Source organism: Capra hircus, chromosome 7 (genome assembly GCF_001704415.2).
Source record: "Capra hircus breed San Clemente chromosome 7, ASM170441v1, whole genome shotgun sequence".
NCBI classification, from domain to species: domain Eukaryota; kingdom Metazoa; phylum Chordata; class Mammalia; order Artiodactyla; family Bovidae; genus Capra; species Capra hircus.
In genome coordinates this window covers 26,439,221-26,467,213 of record NC_030814.1, presented here as the reverse complement: position 1 = coordinate 26,467,213, position 27,993 = coordinate 26,439,221, and the positions used below count along the sequence as shown (strand labels likewise).

The 27,993-nt window shown below is 37.5% G+C and overlaps 1 protein-coding gene across 2 annotated transcripts in view; it reads right to left on the bottom strand.

Moving 5' to 3' along the window:
• Positions 1-27,993, bottom strand: part of EDIL3 (EGF like repeats and discoidin domains 3) — a 478,798-nt gene that overhangs the window by 296,779 nt on the left and 154,026 nt on the right. Inside the window, exon 3 of one of the 2 annotated variants that reach the window (XM_005683400.3) lies at positions 15,473-15,502. The exons of the other annotated variant lie outside the window; for it this stretch is intronic. Coding sequence (XP_005683457.2) covers positions 15,473-15,502 — 30 coding nt within the window. The remainder of the gene's footprint in view (positions 1-15,472; positions 15,503-27,993) is intronic. 2 annotated transcript variants of the gene reach the window in all.

Below are 27,993 nucleotides of genomic sequence, written 5' to 3'. Positions count from 1 at the left end.
ATGTGACTAACATAACTGTAATTTATACGAATCCAAGAGGATATAATTATCACATAGCTTGCACACTTTGTATATTTGCAAAGCACCGTGTTCAGTTAATTTCTTTCTCTCTTTTTGCTTTATGATCCTAAGGGGTGATAATAATGGTATGTATCTTGATCACAACACAGATAATGAACCCTAACCCTGTCTTAATCATTGCTGGGAATAAAATAGAAAGATGAGTCACAGTCAAGCCTGAGTCACCAGTTCAGGGGGTGAAGCAATTCCAATGAACATCTAGTATAAATAAATAAACTCAAATCCCTGTAAGAATAGAAAATATTATATCCCCAAGCTCTATTCCATACCTGATTTTATACTCACAGAAACATGGTGTATTTGAAAGGTAGTAATGATGGCTTCCCAGATGGCTCTGTGGTAAAGAAACTGCCTGTGATGCAGGAGACCGGGGTTCAATCCCTAGGTCAGGAAGATCCCCCAGAGAAGGAAATAGCTACCCACTCCAGTATTCTTGCCTGGAGAGTTCCATGAACAGAGGAGGCTGGTGGGCTACAGTCCATGGGGAAGTAAAGAGTTGGACACAACTAAGTCACTAATACTTTAATGAAGATGCTGTGACCTCAGAGAATGGACTCCTTCCCCAGTCATGTTAATCTCAGTTACCTGCTACAGAGAAAATTCCCAACAGATATACAAATTGAGATTTGGGAAAAGAGACATCAGTGTAGGTTGCAGCAGATGAGAAACACAGGATCTGAGAGGAGTATGAAAAGATGGGTAGGTTCTGGAGATATAAAAGGGAAAGGAAAGTATGCCCTAGACAGAAAAACATGAATTAAAGCTTTGAAGTAAGACTGAGCGCAGCAGGTATGACTTGGAAGAGCAGTGACTGTTTGTCTCCTAGGGAGAAGAAACATGGGTGTGACGAGTTATAAAAGCTAGGCACAAGTTTCATGGAGCGAAATGAAAGAATGTTTTTAGGAGACCAGCTTTCACTGGTTTGCAGAATAAGAATAAAATTAGTGTGAAGCAATAGTTCTGTGTGTCTCCTGCCACCTGCCGAAGTATTAAGGAGTACAGAAACTGAACGATATATATACAGGAAATTGAAAAAAAGAAAAAAAAAGTCTGAAAACTCAATTTACTTAAAAATATGCTAATCCTTCTTCTGTAACTCTATTAATCTTGAAGGTTAGACAACTTACTTGAGCATTCTGCTTAAAAAGTATCAGATCAAAGAATGGCATATCATAAGAACTCAACATGGATCAGAATTCTCAGTGGTTTCTTGATGGTACTATAAACAAACCTTACTGCAGAACAAAGCGTTTGAATAGGTAAAGATGCTAAATGTTAAAATTATGGGCAAGGGGGGCTTCCCTCGTGGTCCAGTGGCTAAAACTCCAAGCTCTCAAAGCAGGGGGCCTAGGTTTGATCCCTGGTCAGGAAATAAGATTCCTCATGCCACAGCTGAAGACCCCTTGTGCCGCAAATAAGACCAAGTGTGGCAAAATAAATAAATAAGTACATATTTTAAATCCTGGGGTGGGGGGATCCCTATTTATTCACTTACTGATCATTTTTATTTTAGTCTGTTTATATTCATCATTTATTACCCACACAACTCCTCTCACACATTTCTAAACACTAAATTATGGAATGAAACATTTCACAGGGCTTCAGTCATAGATAGGTATCATAAGGTCTTTTAAAAATCTCCAAAGCCTTAGTACAAACTTCTACTTGATTTGAACAATTGCTTCTATTTTTGAGAATTGGATTGTTCATTCTTTTTGAAGAGTCTCTAGGAAGTTCTCAAAACATACGATTTAACTTAGATAAGAAACACTGGATATTTTCTCATTGGAGATTTATGTTTAGAGTAGCAGAAAATTAGATGCAAAGTATAGAATGGATCTCTAAATCTCTGCTAATTCTAGCAGTTAAAGATCTGTATTGGATAAAAGTTAGAAACAAAAAGGTGTATCCCAAGAACACTATATCCAGATACTATTCAAAGACTTAAAAAGTCTCCCACCCACACAACTTGGAAAATAAAACTACTTGAAATCATGTCTGTGAGCTTATTAATGAGACTTGCATTGATAACAATGCAATAAGAAGGAAGGTATTGCACCCAAACAAACAAACAAACAAACAAACAAAAAACTACAGGCCCTTTTTTATTTCCCTTGGAGTTCAAACCTTGGAAGCCAATGGCCCAGCCCACATCCTTTCTGCTGCCTCCTGGAGCTCTACCCAAGCCCGGCTCTAGATAGCGGTTATTGTCAAGTTTGAGGCTTCTTAACATTACTGCAGAGTACATCATGAGAAACGCTGGACAGGAAGAAACACAAGCTGGAATCAAGACTGTCGGGAGAAATATCAGTCACATCAGATGTGCAGAGAACACCACCCTTATGGCAGAAAGTGAACAGGAACTAAAAAGCCTCTTGATGAAAGTGAAAGAGGAGAGTGAAAAAGTTGGCTTAAAACTCAACATTCAGAAAATGAAGATCATGGCATCTGGTCCCATCACTTCATGGGAAATAGATGGGGAAACAGTGGAAACAGTGTCAGACTTTACTTTTCTGGGCTCCAAAATCACTGCAGATGGTGACTGCAGCCATGAAATTAAAAGACGCTTACTCCTTGGAAGAAAAGTTATGACCAACCTAGATAGCATATTCAAAAGCAGAGACATTACTTTGCTGACTAAGGTCCGTCTAGCCAAGGGTATGGTTTTTCCAGTAGTCGTGTATGGATGTGAGAGTTGGACTGTGAAGAAGGCTGAGTTCCAAAGAATTGATTCTTTTGAACTGTGGTGTTGGAGAAGACTCTTGAGAATCCCTTGGACTGCAAGAAGATCCAACCAGTCCATTCTGAAGGAGCTCAGCCCTGGGATTTCTTTGGAAGGAATGATGCTAAAGCTGAAACTCCAGTACTTTGGCCACCTCATGCGAAGAGTTGACTCATTGGAAAAGACTCTGATGCTGGGAGGGATTGGGGGCAGGAGGAGAAGTGGACAACAGAGGATGAGATGGCTGGATGGCATCACTGACTCGATGGACGTGAGTCTGAGTGAACTCCGGGATTTGGTGATGGACAGGGAGGCCTGGCGAGCTGTGATTCATGGGGTGGCAAAGAGTCGGACATGACCGAGCGACTGAACTGAACTGAACATTACTGCAGCAGGGTCCATTCAGCAATTACTAACAATCACTAAATTATCAGCTTCGTTAGGACACCATCCTCAAAGAACTACTAAACAAAATGTATTTTATTGTACTGCAATGAAAACAGAAAAACAAAAATCCATGTAATGACTTTTAACTACTGATTTCAGACCTTTAAAGCATCCTTAGGGCTTTCCAGGTGACACAGTGGTAAAGAAGCCACCTGCCAGTGCAGGGGATGCAGGAGACCTGGGTTCGATACCTGGGTTGGGAAGATCCCCTGGAGACGGAAATGGCAACCCACTCCAGTATTCTTGACTGGAAAATTTCATGGACAGAGGAGCCTGGCAGGCTACAGTCCATGGGGTCTCAAAGAGCTGGACACTATTTAGCATGCACATATGCATGCAAAGCATCCTTAAGATTCTCATTAAGGTATTAGTGCTATCCTTTATTTAAGTTGGGAACTGTATATATCATCACTCCTCTTTATATCATACAGGGTAGAACTGTGTATGTTAACAATGCTTTAAAATCAGCATAATTAATTTTTTATTCAATCATACAAAAAATATTTATTAAGCATCCACCATGTACCAAACAATTATTCTAGCAGCTAGGCATTTAGTATTGAATAAAATAGATCCCCAAATCCTCTCCTTTGGGGATTTCTCTCTCAGGCTAGAGAGAAAAATAAACAAAACACATCAACCATGCAGACAGTACTAACGTTAAAAAACTAAGCAAAGCAGAGGATCATGACAAGGTGGAGGTGGGACCATTTTAGAGAAAAAAAGGTCTTTCTGAGAAGGTATCTTTGGGTCAAGACATAAAGGATACACTGGAGGAGTCATGCAGATAACTTTTAGGAGAAGCTGTCAGATAATGGGTCTGTGAGTGCAAAACCCTCCCAAGACAGTGTGTGTTCAGGCCTTGAGTCTATTATATGGAAAATAGAGGACAGGATAACTACAGAGAAAATGTAGCCAGGAGATAATGAAGGGTGCAAATTACATCCAGCTTCAATCCTGGATCTACTGGAGGGTTGAATGAGAGGTTCTAAAGTAGCCTAAGGCTGAAGAGTGATGGGATCTCATGGCCTGGTAGGAGAATCACCCAGCCTCTCTGCTGAGAATGAACTGCAGAGGGGCTGAGGGTACCAAGAAGAGAGCCACTTAGAAGGCTACTATGTGATAGACCAAGTGTGAGAAGATGACTTGGACAAGGGTTATTGTATATGAGATGGCAAGTGATTATGTGCAGTATATATTTTGAAGGAGAGGCTAAAAGGGTCTGGTGAGAATGGAATGTAGTGGGAATCTTTAGAGTTGACCCTGACGATTTTGGATTGAGCCACGGACATGGAGAAGATTATAAGAGCAACTAGATTGAGGCAGAATGTTTTTTGAAAAAGCAAATATTTAATTGGGATGAAGGTAGGCAAGAAGATTTTCATTTCGCTATTTTATTATTTTTAAAATGTCTACAAGGTCCATAAATGACTAAGGTAATCATATTATCCTTTAAAATAATAGGAAAAATTTTGCACATTATTAGGTACAGCTTTATAATATAGTTCATTTGGGTTTTCTATAAGATGGTATGGAAAACCCAAATGAACTTTCTGACCAGCCTTATATATGCATGACAAAAAAAAAATTGAATAACTATTACTTTCACAGCTGAAAGAAATGGTATATGTGATCCTTACAGCAGGCCTTTTATTAATCCATTTTATAGACAATGAACATGAAACCTATAAAAGGAAAATACTTCATAGGTAGGAGGCAGCTATTTCTAAGTGAATAAAAGGCAGTTTGCTACAACAGAGTAAGCATAAGTTTCTCCAGAGAAACCTGAATTGAATCCTCCTTTCGTCAGTTGCTTACTGTGTAACCTTGGACATATTTCTTTAGGCTTTAAAATTAATTCAGTGCTTTCCCCTTTAACAGGAATATATATATCTGTATATATGTGTTTATGTATATATATATGTATTTAAATAGGAATATTTAATTTAATTAGCTGTATTCTTTTATTGTGAAAATTAAATTAAACATTGCACATAAAACACTCAGCACATTGCCTGACAAATGATCATAATCAAAATAACAACAATAATATGGGAAACAACACTGATGATAATGAATGTAACAGCAACAGCTTAGAATGCCTGTGCTTATTATAGGGTAGACGTCATATAGTAACTCTTTCAGTTTAGTTCAGTTCAGTCACTCAGTCGTGTCTGACTCTTTGTGACCCCATGAGTTGCAGCACGCCAGGCCTCCCTGTCCATCACCAACTCCCAGAGTTCACTCAGATTCACGTCCATCGAGTCAGTGATGCCATCCAACCATCTCATCCTTGGTTGTCCCCTTCTCCTCCCGCCCCCAGTCCCTCGCAGCATCAGAGTCTTTTCCAGTGAGTCAACTCTTCGCAAGAGGTGGCCAAAGTACTGGAGTTTCAGCTTTAGCATCATTCCTTCCAAAGAAATCCCAGGGCTGATCTCCTTCAGAATGGACTGGTTGGATCTCCTTGCAGTCCAAGGGACTTTCAAGAGTCTTCTCCAACACCACAGTTCAAAAGCATCAATTCTTTGGCGCTCTGCCTTCTTCACAGTCCAACTCTCACATCCATACATGACCACAGGAAAAACCATAGTCTTGACTAGATGGACCTTAGTTGGCAAAGTAATGTCTCTGCTTTTGAATATGCTATCTAGGTTGGTCATAACTGTTCTTCCAAGGAGTAAGTAACTCTTTAACGTACCATGTTTTATCCTTATAGCAAATCTTTCAGAAGATAGCTATTGGTCTGAAGATAAAAACACCTAAAGGCATAGGCTTAGGCCTTTAGGTCCATAGGTTTTACCCTGCCCATCATGAACAGGAAAATTCAACGCCTTCCTGAGCCAACACATTTCTGGAATATTAAATTAATACTTCTTCAATGCTCTATTTGTAATAAACTTTGAGGTGAAACTTTGGACAACAACAACCAAAAAAGGACAAGGACAATTGGAGAAGGACTTAGAGATAAATACAGTCATAGCAAAGAAGACTAGAAGTTAAATAAGGCTTGAAGTCCAAGTGTATACAGATAGTGGGACAACATGTATTGGTCTATTTTCCTGAAGCACATAGGTTGAAAATTAAAATATTTTGTATTTATATAACGTTTACTCATTTTTGGTGATAGTTCAATTTTGTCTGTCAACTTGGGCTAGACTGGGGCACCCAGCTGCTTGGTCAAATACTAACCTAGATACTGTTGTGAAAGTATTTTGTCAATGTGATTAACATCTACAATCAGTTGGCTTTAAATAAAGCAGATTACCCTCCATAATATGAGTGCACTTCAACCAATTAGCTCAAGGCCTGGACAGCAAAAACAGATTTCTCTGTGAAGAGAAACTTTGCCTCAAGACAAACAGAAATCCTGTCAGAGTCTTCAGCTGGTCAGCCTTAGAGATTTCAAACTTGACAGCCCCGCAAGCACAGGAGCCAATTCCTTAATATAAATCTCTGTATTTTATATACTTATATATATTATATATCCTTTTGATTCTGCTTCTCCAAAAACACTGACTGATATACCTTTCCTTTCTATTGATATATCTTTACTTCTATTTTTGTTTACCTTAATAAAATACCAAATATAAAATAAGAAAAATACTATCTCCTATAATAGAAATTTAAATAACTATTTTTCTCACAATTCAACACCACTACCAAGTATTTATCAAAAAAAAAAAAAAACCCACCACTTTTTTTAATTAAAAAAAGAAGCAAGCACTATTTGGCCTTTTCACCACTGTCTCAGTGAATTGGCCAAAGCTAAATTTTTAGAAGGAATTACTTCTTTCCTATTCCACTGAGAATCTACAAATAATGACTTCTCATTATTCTTTAAAGATTGCAGCAAAAAACATTTCAGTTTTTAATATGTAAGCCATTCGTTTCTGTAGGGGATCTTCCTGACCCAGGGAATGAACCTGGGTCTCCTGCATGGCAGGCGGATTTTTTACAGTCTGAGTCACAAGAAAAGCCCATAAGCCTACTTAGTATGTATTTATGAGCAAAGGATATACTTGATAAAATAATTAGTAAGCTTCCTTTATGCACTAGAGGGAAAATAGACATGCCTGTATAAAAAAGGAGAAAATGTGTAATAAACGTAAAGTGAACCAAAAAAGGATGTGAAACTTTACTGTAGATTCCCAAGGAAATAAAGTGCTAAGATCAAAATGAAAAAGCAACTCATGTTCATTAGAGAATAATATGGTTAGATATCACTACTTTTAAAATGCATAAGTTGTAGAATAATTGAGCATAGTCTGCCATGCAGAATTAAATTCTACAAGAAAACAGAAAGGAGATCTAGAAGAATCTGCACCACAATTAAGAAAATCAGAAAGTCCACTGTAAAGAGGTGTAATGCTTTTGTTAGACTAAAACTGAGCATTTCAAAAGTTAGAGAAAACTACCTAATCACTGGGTCCTGTGGTTAGCTTCCATTTATATATATAGAAATGGATATTTTAAAAATCTGTTTGCAATGCAGGAGACTTGGATTCGATCCCTGGGTTGGGAAGATCCCCAGGAGAAGTGAAAGGCTACCCACTCCAGTACTCTGGCCTAGAGAATTTCATGGATTGTACAGTCCACAGGGTTGCAAAGAGCGACTTTCATTTTCACTTTCATGTATACATATATATGTGTGTGTGTGTATTTGTTTTAAACTATATATATATATGAAGTTTCTTTATAAAACTATGAATATACACTTATAATATAAAACTATATTAAATCTTTATTACTGCTAAGGTGGCTCAGTGGTAAGGAATTCTCCTGCCAGTGCAGGAGATCCAGGAGACATGGGTTCGATCCCTGGACTGGGAAGATCCCCTGGAGGAGGAAATGGCAACCCTCTCCAGTTTTTTGCCCAGAGAAATCTCATGGACAGACAAGCCTGGATGGCTATAGTCCTTGGGGTCGCAAAGAGCTGGTCGTGACTAAACAACGGAGCATGCGGCACTGCACATCCTCAGTGGCCAAACTGATCACTTCGAAGATGAAACACATTAAAAGATTTAGAAGGAACTGGTAACAATGATGCAGTTCTGGTGTGCTGAATTACCACTGCCTCCACCTCTGATGGGCATCACGAAGGTCACAAGAATTCTTTTATAAACTATTGTATCCAGGCAATTATCTCTGTCATTACTACCATTTGGAATCAGATGTTAATAGGCCACAAATACAGATGTACATTTAAGTAAATGATGAAATTTTAACTTTATAAATATATGAAGAACAGGATAGCATTTACAGTGTAGTATTTCTAATAAAGCTGATTGCTAAAAAGATTTTCCTTTTACATTCATCTAAAATTTCCATTTTTTTCTAATATTTTTATTATATGAGCTAATTCAGTATTAATATTTATTTTATATATTCAAAACTCAGTCTCTTTCTTTGATATTAAAAAACTGACGTATGACAATTAAAGCAATTAAAAATCTTCCCTTAGGCAAGAGAAGAAGGAAAAAAAGAAAAAAAATCAAGTTTTGCTTTTGAGTTGTTATGAATAAAAAGCTAACTTGCAGCTTGATTAATTTTAGCCACTGATTTATCATACAGCTACAAGATCTCAGCTGTGTCATTTTCTGACGGATTGATCCCATTCAGTAACATTTTCTATTTCCAGTCTTCTTAATTTTTATCATGACTTAATTAATTATTGAGAAGAGGTAGTAAGAATACACAGAAGAACTATACAAAAAAATCTTAATGACACAGATAAACATGATGGTGTGATCATTCACCCAAAGCCAGACATCTGGGAGTGCAAAGTCAAGTAAGCCTTAAGCAGCATCACTAGATGGTACTGGATGTGATGAAATTCCAGCTGAGGGATTTCAAATCCAAAAAGAGGATGCTGTTAAATGCTGCATTCAATATGCCAGCAAAATGTGGAAAACTCAGCAGTGGCCACAGGACTGGAAAAGGTCAGTTTTCATTCCAATTCCAAAGAAGGGAAATACCAAAGAATGTTCAAAATTACCGCACAATTGTACTCATTTCACACGCTAGTAAAGTAATGCTCAAAATTCTCCAAACTAGGATTAGTACATGAACAGAGAACTTCAAGATGTCCAAGCTGGATTTAGGAAAGGCAGAGGAACCAGAAGTAAAATTGCCAATATCTGTCAGTTCATAGAAAAAGCAAGACTATTCCAGAAAAACACCTACTTCTGTTTCACTGATTACGTTAGTCTTTGACTTTGTTGATCACAAAAAACTGGAAAATTCTTAAAGAGATGGGAATACCAGATCACCTTACCTGCCTCCTGAGAAGCCTGTATGCAGGTCAAGAGGTAACAGTCAGAACCAGACATGGAACAACGGACTGGTTCAAAATTGGGAAAGAAATACGCCAAGGCTGTATATTGTCACCCTGCTTATTTAACTTATAAGCAGAGAACATCATGGAAATGTCAGGCTGGAAAAAGCACAAGCTGGAATCAAGATTGCTGGAAGAAATATCAATAACCCAGATATGCAGATAACACCACCCTTATGGCAGAAACCAAAGAGAAAATAAAGAGCCTCTTGATGAAGGTGAAAGAGGAGAGTGAAAAAGCTGGCTTAAAACAACATTCAAAACAAAACAAAAAAATCATGGCATCCAGTCTCATCAGTTCAGTTCAGTTCAGTCACTCAGTCATGTCCGACTCTTTGTGACCCCATGGACTGCAGCATGCCAGGCCTCCCTGTCCATCACCAAGTCCCAGAGTTTACTCAAACTCACATCCATTGAGTCGGTGATGCCGTCCAACCATCTCAACCTCTGCCATCCCCTTCTCCTCCAGCCTTCAGTCTTTCCCAGCATCAGGGTCTTTTCCAATGAGTCAGTTCTTTGCATCAGGTGGCCAAGTATTGGCATTTCAGCTTCAACATTAGTCCTTCCAGTGAACATTCAGGACTGATTTCCTTTAGGATGGACTGGTTTAATCTGCTTGCAGTCCCAGGGACTTTCAAGGGTCTTCTCCAATACCACAGTACAGAAGCATCAATTCTCCGGTCCCATCACTTCATGGTAAATAGAAGGGAAAACCATGGAAACAGTGACAGACTTTATTTTGGGGGGCTCCAAAATCACTGCAGATGGTAAATGCAGCCATGAAATTAAAAGATGCTTGCTCGTGGAAAGAAAAGCTATGACAAACCTAGAGAGCATATCAAAAAGCAGAGACATTACTTTGCCCACAAAGGTCTGCATAGTCAAAGCCGTGTTTTTTTCAGTAGTCATGTATGGATGTGTGATCTGGATTATAAAGAAGGCTGAGCGTCAAAGAATTGATGTTTTAGAACTGTTGTGTTGGAGAAGACTCCTGAGAGTCCCTTGAACTGCAAGGACATCAAAACAGTCAATCCTAAAGGAAATTAGTCCTGAATATTCATTGGAGAGACTGATGCTGAGGCTGAAGCTCCAATACTGTGGCCACCTTAAATGAAGTGCTGACTCATTAAAGACTCTGATGCTGAGAAAGATTCAAAGCAGGAGGAGAAGGCGATGACAGAGGACAAAATGGTTGGATGGCATCACCAACTCAGTGGATTGAGTTTGAGCAAACTCTGGGAGATGGTGAAGGATAGGGAAGCCTGGTGTGCTGCCATTCATGGAGTTGCAAAGAGTTAGACATGACTGTGTGACTGAACAACAAGAATTAATTTGATGAATATTTCTAGAGAGGTAAAATAATAGCTTCTAAGTCAAAACAAAGAAAAATGAAGAAATTTATATGACAGCAAGCTGAATTTGATAGACCTTATAGTTAATAAATTAAATTTATATAGATTAGTTCATTTGCAGCAGTTAATTTTCTAATGTAAATGTCTTAATTTCTTAAAAGACAGACAAAGGCATTAGTGTAATCAATTTATCAAGTCTCTCCTTATTATGAAATTTAATAAAAGATAAATGAAAATTGGATTTGTGCAACATGGGAGAAGCATCCGCTGACTTAACTTTATTAAAGAGCATTATTAAAGTTATAAACGGATCTGTATTTTACACCTACAGATACATACACACACAAACACTCTTAATATTTGGACATCTTTGTTTTGAAGGCCTATTTTTTAGACCACTGTGTATAGTTCTGAGACTATAAAAGAGAATAATTGATATTGCAATAGCTGGAGGATATTTTGAAAGAGAGTTACCAAAATTATTTGAAGAACAGCAATATAATTGGAGTACATATATCACCTCTTAATGTGAGTCATTTGAAGTTACAGTATCTGTTATGATTGCTCCAAAAATATGAATCTCATTAGTTTATAATTAGATCTTGGGCTATAACCTAGTTTGACAGGATTTCTTATATAGTTCATTTGTGTTTTTATACTCAATGATAAGATGTTTAAATACCTGAACATAAGATTCAACTAAGATAAATAAAAAGAAACTTCTGGTAGTTACAGAACCAGGTGTTAGGTGAAACTGCCCTAGTAACTCAGATGCTACAAATATGTTGCTCTGGGCTAATGCATCCCATCTGAACATTTGGAGATAAAAATAATGAACAAATGGATGGCTCCATATTCAATATGGGGATACATCTCCATGAGGAGTAATGCAGATGTGACAGGTATTTTTTTTTTTTTTGCATCCCCTCTATAACTCAACACGCACACAAAAGCTGTTACTAGGCACTTGCTTTTTGCACGGCAATTTAGAGGTTCAAATAAGAGAAATTAGGTGTATTTGAAAACAGACTAAAGACACAGTGAAGGATAAAAATATTGTAAATAGAATTATATGGGGAGAGAGTAGAGGGATCAGTTGTCTGTTATAATGCTGCAGTCATAATAATTCTAAATATAAGGCAAACAAAATATGCTCTATTATAAAGAGAAAAGCCCAGATCATTTTGTAGAATTATAACACAAGTAACACACTCTCTAATATCTCATTAATTTTCTCAGAGTTATAATGTCTCTATTTTTATACTATCTGTTAGTCCAGACAGAAATCTATTATTTCTCTAAAATATATTCTGGACAATGAGAATTTGTCATGATTATCAAATTATAATTGATCAGTTCTGTATACTTCTGGGGTAATAATAACTTAGATTTATTATATAAATCTCTACCTTCCAAATATTTAATAAATAGTATCATTCAGTCACAGTGTCCAGTAGGCCCCTGTATATTTAGATAAACCATACACATATTTTTAAATAATAATTTTAACTTTTAATTCATATTTTAACATCTAGTGATCAGGAACCTGTGATGCTTTGGCAGCAATAAACACCTCCATTTACTTTATTTCTTCTACTGTTGAATTTTGAACAGTAGCAGATCTCCTACTAGAAATATCTGAATTATTTAATTTAAAGAAACTGTGTCAAAGAACTGATGCTTTTGAACTGTGGTGTTGGGGAAGACTCTTGAGAGTCCCTTGGACTGCAAGCAGATCCAACCAGTCCATTCTGAAGGAGATCAGCCCTGGGATTTCTTTGGAAGGAATGATGCTGAAGCTGAAACTCCAGTACTTTGGCCACCTCATGCGAAGAGGTGACTCATTGGAAAAGACTCTGATGCTGGGAGGGATTGGGGGCAGGAGGAAAAGGGGACAACAGAGGATGAGATGGCTGGATGGCATCACTGACTCGATGGATGTGAGTCTGAGTGAACCCCAGGAGTTGGTGATGGACAGGGAGGCCTGGTGTGCTGCGATTCATGGGGTCGCAGAGAGTTGGACACAACTGAGAGACTAAACTGAACTGAAAGTATGTATTTTAAAAAGTCACTATCCAATTATACTGTGAATCAGAAGGAAGAATGTGAAACTGATAAAGCTATCATAAGCGGACATATAAAAGTTTAATCCAGATACAATTACTGTGTCAAACAAATGACTGGGTTTCACTGCTAATTTAAATAGAATCAAGAAATAACAGGAAAGAAAGATAAAGAAGGATCACAAAGGATAAATTAAGCAAGTCTGAACCTGGAAAAGATCATCCTAGATAAACTCTGTTGGCAGGAGATGAAAGCAAAAACAGAGAATATTAATAATCCATTAAATATATTATGCATAATATTTTTAAATAGACATATTTTGATAAAATAGACATATGAATAGAATAATAAATATTTAATTTAGAAAATTATTGAAAAACATTAGGGGCAAGTAGTAGCAACAAAGGACTAAACAATCACAATCCACTTTCCACAATTATTCATAGGCTTTATGAAATCAGGCCTTTACTAACCTCATAATACCACATCAAAAGTTTTAATAGAACTACACAATTATATTTTTTATTATATATTTTGATAAAATTAAAGGAGTAACATTTGGTTCCCAGTGGCAGTGCAATGTAAAAGGAATGTCTGCTTTATTAAAGGCAAATTTTCTTAATGTAATATTCATGTGAAATTATTTAAGATATTACTTAAGAATACATTTGCTCTATTCTAATTGTCTATGCTAAAATCACACAAAAAAACCTGGTCATATCTGAAAAAAATATTTTTAAAGCATAATTTAAAGTCTATGATGTTCAGATCATTCTCAAGTTAAATATTTGTGCAGGGGAAGTATTTAGTTGCATTTACAAAAGAATTTCTTAATAAGCATAGAAAGTATTAAATTAATTTAAAACAAGAAAATTATACCAAGAAATATTTATATTTTAGGTATTATTTACATTAAGTTACAATTAATCTTCATCACACAAAAATAATAATTCTTTTGCAAAGTCCCCAAAATTGCTTGGCAGGCAACCTAACAAGGAATGGGGTATAAGAATATTAGAGAAATGAGCCTGGGCTAGAAAGTACAGGCTCACAAGGACTGGTACTCACAGAAAGAAAAGATTCAGTTGAGGCTGAGAAACAGTCTGTCAACACTAAAGCCTCAAGTTAGGACAAAAAATTTAGAAACCAGGCAGTGGAAACTCATAACACATAAGTCTGCTACTGAGTCATATGATTAGGTTGCTCCTAAAAGTATGCTACATAATACTGACTAGAGTAGGAGAAAATTATAGAGAGTTCTTATCTAAATCAGGTTACAAACTATCTAGCAATATTATGAAAATTAAACATTAGTTGAGAATTTACCTTATTCTGTGATTCCATTTCAAGACAGTGATAATGAGCATAATGCAATATGGTATTTTTGAAGTTTACCAAAGATATTTGTAAGATGTCTATTTCACTTTCTTCCATTGAATTTTGACTTTCTGAACTACTTTTACAGGTAAAAATCCCTACCCAGTTTTAGAACGTAGAAATCAAGAAGTCTCCTACCAACTGAAATGTTGTCTCTGAACTGAAAAGACCCTATCTTGTACCCAAGTTCCAAATAACAGGGCTACATTTCACATTTCCTATAAAGTCAAGTACCATTTGTATCCATTAGTTTCAGTAACCATTTCCTGCTTGTATGTCTCAGGCCTAACTCCCTCAAACTGCCTAAGACAGACTCTGGGGCAAAGGTCTCATCTTTCTCTTCCAACCAGCCTCTGACCTCCATCTTAAGACTTCATCCCTTTTTCCTGATTTTGCTGTCTGCTAGCCTGGGCCTTTTATTGCTTGCTAACCAGACTGGCTGTGGTGCTGACTTTTTCTTATAAATGTACTGTTGGCATTCCTCATAGATTTTAGTTCAGATCTCAGCCTTTACTTGACAAATGCTGATCAGACAAATGAGGAGCAATATCATGGAGCCAAATTTCAGTATCATTAAGTTATAACTACAGAAATTATTTTCTTAAAGAAAGTGAGTATTTGAAGCAACAACATGATTTTTATCCTTAAATTTATATGAATATCATGTTCAATATCAGTCAAATATGTGATAATGCAATATTCTATCATGGTAAGTCATATTTCTGAAAGTATGTTTTACCACTTTCCTCTTTTTCCTTTCAGTCTCATTTTACTATTTTTATGCATTTTATCATTTCAGTTTTTCTCCCCATTTTATTACTTATTGGCACTTTTCTCAATGTTTTAATATTCCAATTTTCCTTATTCTTTCCTACCGATGTGTCCTGTGTTATGATTTCCTCTGTGACAGTTCATTTTTAATTATTTTCTCTTTTTACTTTTAACTCATAACAATGTCATTTAGTCTGGGGCAGTATAATGGATTCAAGAAATAAAGTATATTAAACTGTGCCAGGTTTCTGGTTGAAACCTCAACAAATACATCTCTATTAAAGGTCTTAAATAGGAATAATTTTTATAGCATAGAAACTTTACCTGCTGAAGTTGGCTCTTCTTCATCTGATGCTATGATAGAGGAAAAGAGATGGAGGGGGGAGTAGGGGGAAAGAGAGGTGGGAGTGAGGTGAGAGGGAGAGAGAAAGGGAGAAAGAGAGAAAATGAGATTGAACATAAATATATTTAACATTTCTAAATAATAAATAAAAGTATCTGACTTGAAATTCTGTCATACATTAGAAATTTATCATTAGATAATTAGATAAACTGATACACGTGTTAAATGAACAGTTAAGTACTCCCATATTTTTAAATAAGGATTAGAAAAGACCATTCAGTTATTTAAATTTGAATTTTCTGTCCTTTTGCAAACAAGGTTGATTTTTTTTTTAGTCTGAGTGCAAATTATATTATAAATAATATTGTTTAAATATAAATTATATGTTACATATGAATACCCCAACCATCACCACTTCATGGAAATTTTCCATTAGCAAAGAGGAATTAAAAGGTATTGTTAACTGTCAAAAATTTTGCTTCACGAGGTAGAAATTATTTTTAAAAAATAGGAATTATTAAACCTTAAAGTAACTTAGAATCACTCTGAGTGTTGGTTAAACACAGAGATTGAATCTTTCTCTTGCCCCATCACATTCACACACAAATACACTCAACTCATGGGTATCACACATTTCAAGATTCAGCAGTGGCAGTTCTGTGGTGAAACCACAGGATCCTGCAATTTAAAGGTTGATCCCAAGTGATTCTGACACCAGCGTTCTACTGCCCATACATGGATAAGCATGGGTATTACAAAAGGAGAGATCACATTATGAAAACAACTCTCTGCTAAAGCAGTTCATAACTCCACATCTATACAAGATGCCAAACTCTGGGCCCCATTTCAAACCAATTAAGCCAGAGTCTCTTTCAACAGTAGTAATTTGGAGCCAGAATTGAGATAAGACTAGGTAATATCATTTTAATGTATTGATTATATTAGAGCTATAATTCAAATTGTTAATCATTTTGATTTGTTCTTTAAAGGGAAACATTTTTGAGAACAGCACAGCTCCAAGGGTAATAATCAACTCTGTGTTTGTGGAGGATGGAGCTGCAAGAGTGAAGCTGAAACAGTGAAGCAGTTCACAATGTTGCCTAGAATTCACGTTTCACTAACAGACATGCTCTGTGAGAAGATATTTCTGCTCTGTGCACAAGTGCAATTTAAGCAGAATATTACTGTTGAATTATATTACTCTAGGCAATACTACTTCATTGGATTTATGAAGTTTTAAAATAAAAATTTACTCAGCTGAATTGCTTATAAAAGAGCTTTGTTCCCAGGTGATTCGTTCATCAAGGTACCACTGTCTAACTAGGGAGAGTTCTCCACTGTTTCCCGTTAGGGTTACATCTGCACAGAGTACACATTAGACAAGCTTACTTTGTGTCCTGACAGTATTTTCCTCTCACACAGTTTGGCTTGTCTCCTTGGCACCAGAAAGAAAAAGAAAAAGAAAAATCGAGAGTGCAAACACACTTGGCACGCATGGTGTAGAGAACATAAATTTTTAAAAGCTTTTTGCTGCTTTATCATGTCCTAAATACATCACAACATGTTCAAAGAGGAAAACCTTCAGTAGCTTCCAGGAATTCCCTTTTAGGAAAATACCACAGGGGCTTAAAGAAGTGTTGACTTTTATGGGTCATTGTTAGTAAAAGTCTGGAGATTCAAAAGGAACAACAACCAAAAAAAAAAGTTTATAGCAGGTCACTTTGTGTGTGTGAACTGAATATATAAAAGAAACAAGGAGATGAAGTATACTCTTATTTGAAGATGAAGGGACAGAGGTTCCTAGTGACATAACAATTTGTCTAAGCTCAATTTGAATTTGAGCTCATGTGATTTGAAAACTACTTTTTCCACTGTGCATTACTTTCTCACGAAGTGCTGATTCAGTATTCACTAAAACAGAAAAGTAAACAGGAGAAGGAATCAAGAAATAAGGATTAGTTATAACTATGATAACATTCCTTGGTCTTAGCCTAAGGGAAAAAAACAAAAACTGGATATAAGGGCTGCAAGAGAAATCCCTTTAAGAAATGAAGTGCTGTCTTAGAAACTTTTTCAAGTCCCTTACAATCCAGGGATAGGCAGAGGCAGCTTAGAGTCTGCCTAGATGGTTAAACAAAACATCCTAAGCCTGTAATGCCTAAGAAAGAAGATCAGAAGTACTAAGATTTGACTTCTTCATTAATACGGAGAAGCAAGAAATTTTAGGAAAGAACCAGCAAGTACAGAAGTAAAGACAATTCTAAACTTACAGGAGTAATAGCAATTAGTCTTAAAAACAAAGCTTCGGGGCAAGCAGCGCACTAACCTACACCTGAGACTATAATACCTGAAAGAAGGTTTGTAACAAATTAACAATATTAGAATCAGCAGGTCCACAAGTCTGCATACAATTGCATTTCCACGAAACATCTCCATAGTCGTGGTTTCTCATAACATGTAGATGTAACTATATTCATACTGCTAACTATATTCATACTATTAACCAATATGCATATTATTAAAATAACATTCCCTGGTGGCTTAGATGGTAAAGTGTCTGTCTACAATGCGAGAGACCTGGGTTCAATCCCTGGGTTGGAAAGATTCCCTGGAGAAAGAAATGGCAACCCACTCCAGTACTCTTGCCTTGAAAATCCCATGGACGGAGGAGCTTGGCGCAGGCTACTGTCCATGGGGTCGCAAAGAGTCGGGCACAACTGAGTGACTTCACTATATACTCACAATGTCACATATGGGTTAGGATTGGTATTAATTCACTGTTTCAGTTATCGCTGGCAAAGAAGGCTTTGAAGACTAACTCATTTCCAAAAAAAGCACCATGAATTATAAAAAGGTGGCAGCAAGAGCCCCAGGAGTACAACCAAAACTCTAAATGGACAGTAGTGGTTTATTTAGTGACATTTAAGTGAAATTAAGGATCACAGAAGTCATCTCATGATATCCAATGATTCCTCACTCTTTTATTTGCTTCTTGGAATTCATGAATCAGCAAATCAAATAAACACAAACATATTTGTGTCACATGCAATTTCCTCTAATCCTGGAAATTAAAAACACATGCACCAAGAAAAATAAAAACTAAAAACTCTGTATTGTTCTCCCTGGTGACAACGTAGATGAATGTATTGAAATTATAGTAATAGTAGGAAAACAGAGAGCAAATGTATATATTTGATACAAAGAAGCTAATCCAGCATGTGGACCACAATAAACTCTGGAAAATTCTTAAAGAGATGGGAACATCAGATCACCTCACCTGCCTCCTAAGAATCTGTATGCAGGTCAAGGAAGCAACAGTTAGAACTGGACACAGAACAAGAGACTGGTTCCAAATAGGAAAAGGAGTATGTCAAGGCTGTATATTGTCACCCTGCTTATTTAACTTATATGTGGAGTACATCATGAGAAATGCTGGGCTGGAGGAAGCACAAGCTGGGATCAAGATTGCTGGGAGAAATATTTATAACCTCAGATATGCAGATGACACCACCCTTATGGCAGAAAGCAAAGAACTAAAGAGCCTCTTGATGACAGTGAAAGAGGAGAGTGAAAAAGTTGGCTTAAAACTCAACATTCAGAAAACTAAGATCATGGCATCCGGTCCCATCACTTCATGGCAAATAGATGGGGAAACAGTGGAAACAGTGACAGACTTTATTATTCTTTGGGGCTCCAAAATCACTGCAGATGTTGACTGCAGCCATGAAATTAAAAGACGCTCACTCCTTGGAAGGAAAGTTATTACCAACCTAGACAGCATATTAAAGAGCAGAGAGACATTACTTTGCCAACAAAGGTCCATCTAGTCAAGTTATGGTTTTCCCAGTAGTCATGTATGTATGTGAGAGTTGGACTATAAGAAAGCTGAGCACTGAAAGAATTGATGCTTTTGAACTGTGGTGTTGGAGAAGACTCTTGAGAGTTCCATGGACTGTAAGGAGATCCACTCAGTCCATCCTAAAGGAGATCAGTCCTGAATTGTAAGGACTGATCTTGAAGCTGAAACTCCAATATTTGGCCACCTGATGTGAAGAACTGACTCTTCTGAAAAGACCCTGATGCTGTGAAAGATTGAAGGCAAGAGGAGAAGGGGATGAGACAGTTGGATAGCATCATCAACTCAATGGACATGAGTTTGAGTTAACTTCGGGATTTGGTGATGGACAGGGAAGGCTGGTGTGCTGCAGTCCATGCGGTTGCAAAGAGTCAGACATGACTGAGCGACTGAACTGAACTGAACTGAAACCAGAGTGGTCCTCTCATTGCCCATAACAGAATCGTCTGGGATTTTGTCAAAATGTCTTACAGGATTTGACATTTGGGTGTTTGGATTTGAATTCTGGCTAATAGCCCAAGTTTTTGCATTTTTAGAAAGCTCATCATGTGCCTGTTATGAACACTAGGTTTGAGAATTATGGCTCTACCCATAAAGTCTGCTGCAGAGCAATGGGTTCCATTGTTGGAAGTACAGAAGCAAATTAGCAGGCTTGTAGAAAACCCTCTTCAGTGTACACTGTGCTTGCTTCAGCTACTTTCAATACTTTATCTTGCAATATGTTCACGTTTATTTGGCTTTCTCACTATCTGTGCCTTGGGGGTGATGACTCGCCCTTCAAATTTAGAAAGAAAGTTTGTATCTCAGAACAAAGTAAATATTTTTCCTTGTCCTACGCACAGTTATTTGTCTAGGTAAGTATATGATCCATTTTGGGACAGTAATATATGAGGACAGGTTTATGTTTGGGCAAGAAGAAGCTCTTGGAATTTACTTCCTTCTGAGAAAGTGTCTGCTAATAACCCTCTCTCTCTCTCACCTCTTCAGATACAGACAAGCTAGTCTATGGCCCCAGAAGCAAGTTGACAGACATCTTGCAACCAAGATGGAAGCTGGCTTTAGAAAGAAGCCAATTCTCAAAAGACTAAGTAGATAAACAAAAGGAAATTAGATTATTGATGATATTATTAGGCCATTGAATCATACCTTGATCTCACTCTAGAATTCTCGCTCTGAGGAAAAATACTAGCACTTTATTGTTTATATAGTTTTAGTTGAGCTTTCTCTTATTTGCCAGTAATAGCACTCTACTGCAAGGCTACATAGTTTTGCTGTTCCCACTTACAATATATTTGAATGCCTAAGAAATTAATTGTCTCTGAAGGAGGCAACAAAGGCCTAGTCAAGGCCATGATTTTTCGAGTAGTTAGGTATGGATGTGAGAATTGGACTGTAAGAAAGCTGAGCACTGAAGAATTGATGCTTTTGAACTGTGGTGTTGGAGAAGACTCTTGAGAGTTCTGTGGACTGCAAGGAGATCCAACCAGTCCATCCTAAAGGAGATTAGTCCTGGGTGTTCATTGGACGGACTGATGTTGAAGCTGAAACTCCAATACTTTGGCCACCTGACGCAAAGAACTGACTCATTTGAAAAGACCCTGATGCTGGGGAAGATTGAAGGCAAGAGGAGAAGGGGATGAAAGAGGATGAGATAATTGGATGGCATCACCAACTCAATGGACATGAGTTTGAGTAAATTCCGAGATTTGGTGATGGACAGGGAGGCCTTGCATGCTGCAGTCTATGGGGCTGCAGAGTTGGATACGATACGACTGAGCAACTGAACTGAATTGAACTGAGGGAGGCAAGACTGGAAATATATACAGTTCAGAACTGTACTTCAGAGGACAGGTGGGCTTTCTGCAAATTTTAATTTTTCCACATAGCTCACCACCACATTTTGATACAATGAATCTATTTCTCTAATTTCAAAGTTGCTCACAAACTTTTCAGGGCAGTCTGTCAGTGAACATGTTCATGAACTGATCTGGTGCTTGATCAAAGAAGAATGCATTCTATAGTTTTTTCTTCCCTTCCTTCTCTCCCTTCTCCTTCCCTTTTTCCTTTGCTCATAGGATTAGCTATCAAGTACAATAACTATCCACTGATGCTGTGAAAGTGCTGCACTCAATATGCCAGCAAATTTGGAAAAGTCAGCAGTGGCCACAGGACTGGAAAAGGTCAGTTTTCATTCCAATTCCAAAGAAAGGCAATGCCAAAGAATGCTCAAACTACCACACAATTGCACTCATCTCACAGGCTAGTAAAGTAATGCTCAAAATTCTCCAACCCAGGCTTCAGCAATATGGAACTGTGAACTCCCTGATGTTCAAGCTGGTTTTAGAAGAGGCAGAGGAACCAGAGATCAAATTGCCAACATCCGCTGGATCATGGAAAAAGCTAGAGAGTTCCAGAAAAACATCTACTTCTGCTTTACTGACTATGCCAAAGCCTTTGACTGTGTGGATCACAATAAACTGTGGAAAATTCTCAAAGAGATGGGAATACCAGACCATCCAACCTGCCTCTTGAGAAATCTGTATACAGGTCAGGAAGCAACAGTTAGAACTGGACATGGAACAACAGACTGATTCCAAATAGGAAAAGGAGTACGTCAAGGCTGTATATTGTCACCCTGCTTATTTAACTTCTATGCAGAGTACATCATGAGAAGCCCTGGGCTGGAAGAAACACAAGCTGAAATCAAGACTGCCGGGAGAAATATCAATCACCTCAGATATGCAGATGACACCACCCTTATGGCAGAAAGTGAAGAGGAACTAAAAAGCCTCTTGATGAAAGTGAAAGAAGAGAGTGAAAAAGTTGGCCTAAAACTCAACATTCAGAAAACGAAGATCATGGCATCCGGTCCCATCACTTCATGGGAAATAGATGGGGAAACAGTGGAAACAGTGTCAGACTTTATTTTGGGGGGCTCCAAAATCACTGCAGATGGTGACTGCAGCCATGAAATTAAAAGACGCTTACCCTTGGAAGAAAAGTTATGACCAACCTAGATAGCATATTCCAAAGCAGAGACATTACTTTGCCGACTAAGGTGTCTAGTCAAGGCTAGGGTTTATCCAGTGGTCATGTATGGATGTGATAGTTGGACTGTGAAGAAGGCTGAGCGTCGAAGAATTGATGCTTTTGAACTGTGGTGTTGGAGAAGACTCTTGAGAGTCCCTTCTGAAGGAGACCAGCCCTGGGATTTATTTGGAAGAAATGATGCTAAAGCTGAAACTCCAATACTTTGGCCACCTCATGCGACGAGTTGACTCATTGGAAAAGACTCTGATGCTGGGGGTAGTTCGGGGCAGGAGGAGAAGGGGACGACAGAGGATGAGATGGCTGGATGGCATCACTGACTGTATGGACATGAATCTGAGTGAACTCTGGGAGTTGGTGCTGGACAGGGAGGCCTGTCGTGCTGCGATTGATGGGGTCACAAAAGCCGGACACGACTGAGCGACTGAGCTGAACTGAACTGAACTGAGCCGTGTATTGCTCTGATATACATGTGCTATTAAAACACACATACTTCTTCATTGGACCAGCTCTAATTTCTATGTGGTCTCAACAATTCTTATATCTCCTGTTTTCTTTTTTTGGTTGCTGTTATTTTGTTTTTGTCTTATCCTTGGGTGTTTTAAGTACACTTTCAAAACATAGAAATTCTACCCATTTAAAACAATTATATACACAGCATGGCTCACCATCAAGTTGGAAAAGCTCATTACGAAATATATAAAATACACTTCTTGGCATACGATAATTTATTTTACGAGATGTTACTCGGTTCATATTGATTTATGGATCATTTTGTCTGCTATACTATACAGTTAATTATGCACTGAACATGCTTTGCAAATATAGAATTATCTATGCAATCCTTTATTTCCATGAGCAAAGCAACAAGAAATATGTATTTTTGTACTTTCACAACATCTTAGAATGCTTTTACTCAACTGCAGTGATGCAAAAATAACAATGATGTTATGTATGCACGATTATTCATGCCTGCCCAGATGTTAAATGCTATAAATGTGTGTGTGTATGTGTGTGTGGGTGTGATTACTAACACAAAGTAGAGTAAACTACCATTTAAAGTTTGTGAATTCAGTCATTTAAGTAAGTTGTGGAGCTGCCTCTGGAAGTTTTCAGGGAAGTATTTAGAGGGAGGTTTTGGTTTATAAAATCTTTGTTTTATTGTTTGTTGATTTGCTTGTTTTTGGCCAATGGCCCAATGAGGAAGTGCCTCAGGACTTACAGTTGTTATTACCAACTGCTTCTTTGCGAAAGCATAAAGAGAAGCAATAATCTCTCCTGGCCAAAGACTTCAGAAGGCATACTGTGTGGTCACTGCCCCACCCTAAGAACTGCAGAATAACCGGGCCACAGTGAGGAGCAGCAGAAACTGCATAGAAAACGTGCAGAAAATTACAAAGTCTCCTCTGCATGAAGTTTAATTCTGGTGCTAGATTTGGAGGATGGCATTTATTTGAACACAGTTAACAATATGCAATACCTAAAATATAAGTATCTACACATGTGGTTAGCATGTTTACTAGTCTCTGCCATTAGACCAGGAGTTTCATGAGGGCAAGGATGTGCCTCTTTTGCTCACCCTTATAACTATAGATTTTAGACTAGTACCTATAATACAGCAAGGCTCAAATATTTGTCCACAGAAAGAAAGAAATTATGAACAAATACTTAATTCAGTGTTCCGTGTTACTCAATAAAATTTAGCTACTTCATTATGTTACATTAGTAGGCTTACCAAAGAGAAAGTCTTAAATGTCATCTATATTTTAGTGAGATCAAGTTATATGTGCAGGTGTGTGTGCTCATTTGCTTCACTCATGTCCAAATCTTTGTAACGCAATGGTCTGTAGCCTGTCAGGCTCCTCTGTTCATGGGGATTCTCCAGGCCAGAATGCTGGAATGGGTTGCCATGCCCTCCTCCAAGGGACTTCCTGACCGGGGGATTGAACCAGTGTCTCTTATTGTCTCCAGCATTGGCAGGCAGGTTCTTTACCACTAGCACTACCTGGGAAGCCCCAAAGTTATATGTAATTATATATAATAACTTGTATCATTAAATATAGTCATATAAATCAGATTTTCTTTCTTGGGGCAGGAGAGAAAAGGAATAATAATTGAAAATACAATGCTCTAATAATCATTTGATCATCTCATGAAAATACAAATCTGTGATTTTAAATTAAAAAGCACCAAACTATAGCTTATTAATTTAATAGATTCATTAAAATAGAAAACACCAAATTCACTCTATAAAGTTTAGTAGTACTAGAACTCACATGAGTTTTATAAGCTACTTATATAGTGAATCATCTTAACAGCAATTAGCAATGCATTTGTGATTTTTCAGTTTAGAAAGAGGTACAAATGGGGAAAATAATAAAGAATGAATGAAAGCTTTGGTTTCATTTTTTTCCTACTGAGTAAAAAAACAACATGTAATTTACAAAGTATTCCCAGAGTACTGGGTAGCAGACAGTAAGCAGAGTATATTCATATCCCAGGTAGTATTAAAGAGACTTTGGGGACATAATTAGGGCATATTTTGCTACTTAAAGGAATCACTAAAAAGATCTTTAAGCTAGGTGATTTGACATGATAAAAGCCTATAATCCAATATCTCATGTATCTATACAACTGTTCTCAAATATCCTTTGTTTATTCAATGTGCCCTCCCTCATATTTGAATTCATCTCATCACTACAGACTGAATGCAAATCTTACCACCCTCAATTCTTTAGTATTTATTTCAGTTTTTAGACTTAGTTGACTCTTTAAAGTTTCCACTAGCTTTTAAACTATAACCTAAAGGCAGTTCTAATCAAAATGGCAATAGTATTTTTCAGTCTTGGTCCTGAGCTGGGCATTTTCCATGATCCTTCTTTCCAGGGGAGCAGTTATGTTTTAATTTTGCACAGTGCACATTATTAGTACTAAGCAAATATTTCTGGAAAGCTATCCAGTTTTAGAGAAGAGAAAATGAAGTCCAGTTAGTGACTGGGAGTCATGTAAAAAGCAAATTGGAAATTAAACCTAGAGCAGCCTAAGAAAATTCATGAACCAACAGAAGAAACTTGTGAAGGATAAAGCAGATCCGGAGTTAATATAAATCATTGGTCACATTTATCAACTTCCAATAAAATTAACTCATAATTGTTTAGAAATTTAATACAGGAGAGAGGGGATAGACCTGGAAAGAAGAATGCTATTTAATGTGACGGGAAAGTCATGCAGGTGAGGTCACTTGCTTATCATATGTGAATTTCAGATGGTTACAGAATCCATATCGTTCTGTTTCACAGCAACTGACAGAAGGAAGCTAATATCACCAGGCTCATGTTGTATGGATTTCTGCTTTATTTATGCATGGGCAACCACTCACTTCAACCTCAGTTCACCCCTATAATTCTGGACAAACGAGCTAATCTAAAATGTAAATCTATTAAAACCAAAAGAACCAAAAAAGTAACGGCTAAGTCAGCAAGACTGGGACAAATCTCACAGAAACACCCACTTAAGGAAACCACAGAATCGTTGCACATAAAATATTAATGTCAGAAGAGATTTTGTGATTAAGGAGTCGGCAAACAAACAAAAAAAAAAGAATTGTTATAATCGGTTAAGATTTGCATTATAAGATAGAAACGTATTTATTAAATTATCTAAATTATCAACTAAAAACTCAACATAAACTGTACTTTAAAGGAAAAATAATGAAATATCAGATTATATATATAAATATATGTCTGTTCAGTCACTCAGTCATGTCTGACTCTTTGTGACCGCATGGACTGCAGCACACCAGCCTTCCCTGTCCATCACCAAATCCCGAAGTTAACTCATACTCATGTCCATTGAGTCGGTGATGCCATCCAACTGTTTCATCCTCTGTTATCCCCTTCTCCTCTTGCCCTCAATCTTTCCCAGCATCAGGGTCTTTTCAAATGAGTCAGCTCTTGTAATTATGATTAAATATTTATATCATAAAAGTAAAAAGAGGATTATGTAATAATGATATTCCTTAACTTGCTTCTATTAATACATTGCACAATCTTTTCTATGAAAATATAAAGTAGTATTTTATTTTATGGATAAATCATGGTTTATTTAACCGAGTCTCCACTGAATGAGGGACTTCTGAGGTGGTGCTAGTGGTAAAGAATCTGCCTGCCAATGTAGGAGATTCAAGAGACATGGGTTCAATCCCTGGGTCAGAAAGGGATAACTCTCTCCAGTATTCTGGCCTGGAAAATTCCATGGACAGAGGAGCCTGGCAGGCTATTGTCCATGGAGCCACAGAGAGTCAGACACGACTGAGCAACTAAACACACACACAGCACTAGTGAATGACACTTGGATGGATTTACGGTTTTTCTCTTAGAAATACTATTTCAATGAATAATCAAACTCCATTTGAATGGCGGTAAACAAAAATCAGTTCAGTCGCTCAGTCGTGTCCAACCCTTTGTAACCCCATGGACTGTAGCACACCAGGCCTCCCTGTCCATCACCAACTATTGGAATTTACCCAAACTCATATCCATTGAGTCAGTGATGCCATCCAACCATCTCATCCTCTGTTACCCTCTTCTCCTCCCACCTTCAATCTTTCCCAGCATCGGGGTCTTTTCAAAAGAGTCAGTCAAACAACTGACTGACTTTGGCCACCAAAGTATTGGAGTTTCAGCTTCAATGTCAGTCCTTCCAGTGAACACTCAGGACTGATCTCCTTGAGGATGGACTGGTTGGATCTCCTTGCAGTCCAAGGGACTCTCAAGAGTTTTCTTCAACACCACAGTTCAAAAGCATCAATTCTTCAGAGCTCAGCTTTCTGAGCAAAATAAATGAGCAAATAATTTCATTAAATAAATAAAAGCCCATAAGCTTAATCACAATATAAACTATTAACTTCTTGTAAATAAGGCTTTTAAAGGAACCTCTTTTATGCTGTCAGCCTATCTTTAGTAACATGCTTCTTAAAAATACTGGACAATATTATTGAGTCAGTGATGCCATCCAACCATCTCATCCTCTGTTACCTCCTTCTCCTCCCACCTTCAATCTTTCCCAGCATCGGGGTCTTTTCAAAAGAGTCAGTCAAACAACTGACTGACTTTGGCCACCAAAGTACTGGAGTTTCAGCTTCAATGTCAGTCCTTCCAGTGAACACTCAGGACTGATCTCCTTTAGGATGGACTGGTTGGATCTCCTTGCAGTCCAAGGGACTCTCAAGAGTCTTTTCCAACACCACAGTTCAAAAGCATCAATTTTGTATTTGTAACTTCTTCCCATTAAAGTTACTCCCTTGGATTTGAGTTACTGTTAATGGAGATTAAGTAAAAGTTGCAGTGACCTATGCCCAAACAGCACAAGACACAGGCAAGGAAATGCCTTGAGCTCTGGGCTTGAGCAAATGAAGCTGCAGAGGATCAGATTTCCCTGACCATCACTGTCACCTCAATTGGGGTGTGTAGGGCTGTACATTGAATATAATATCCTTACACTGAATAGAATACAACTTCAATGTTTAGTAAACTTAATGGTTACTGAAAACAGAAAATTACCTTATTACAAAATATTGACATATGTGTGTGTGTGTGT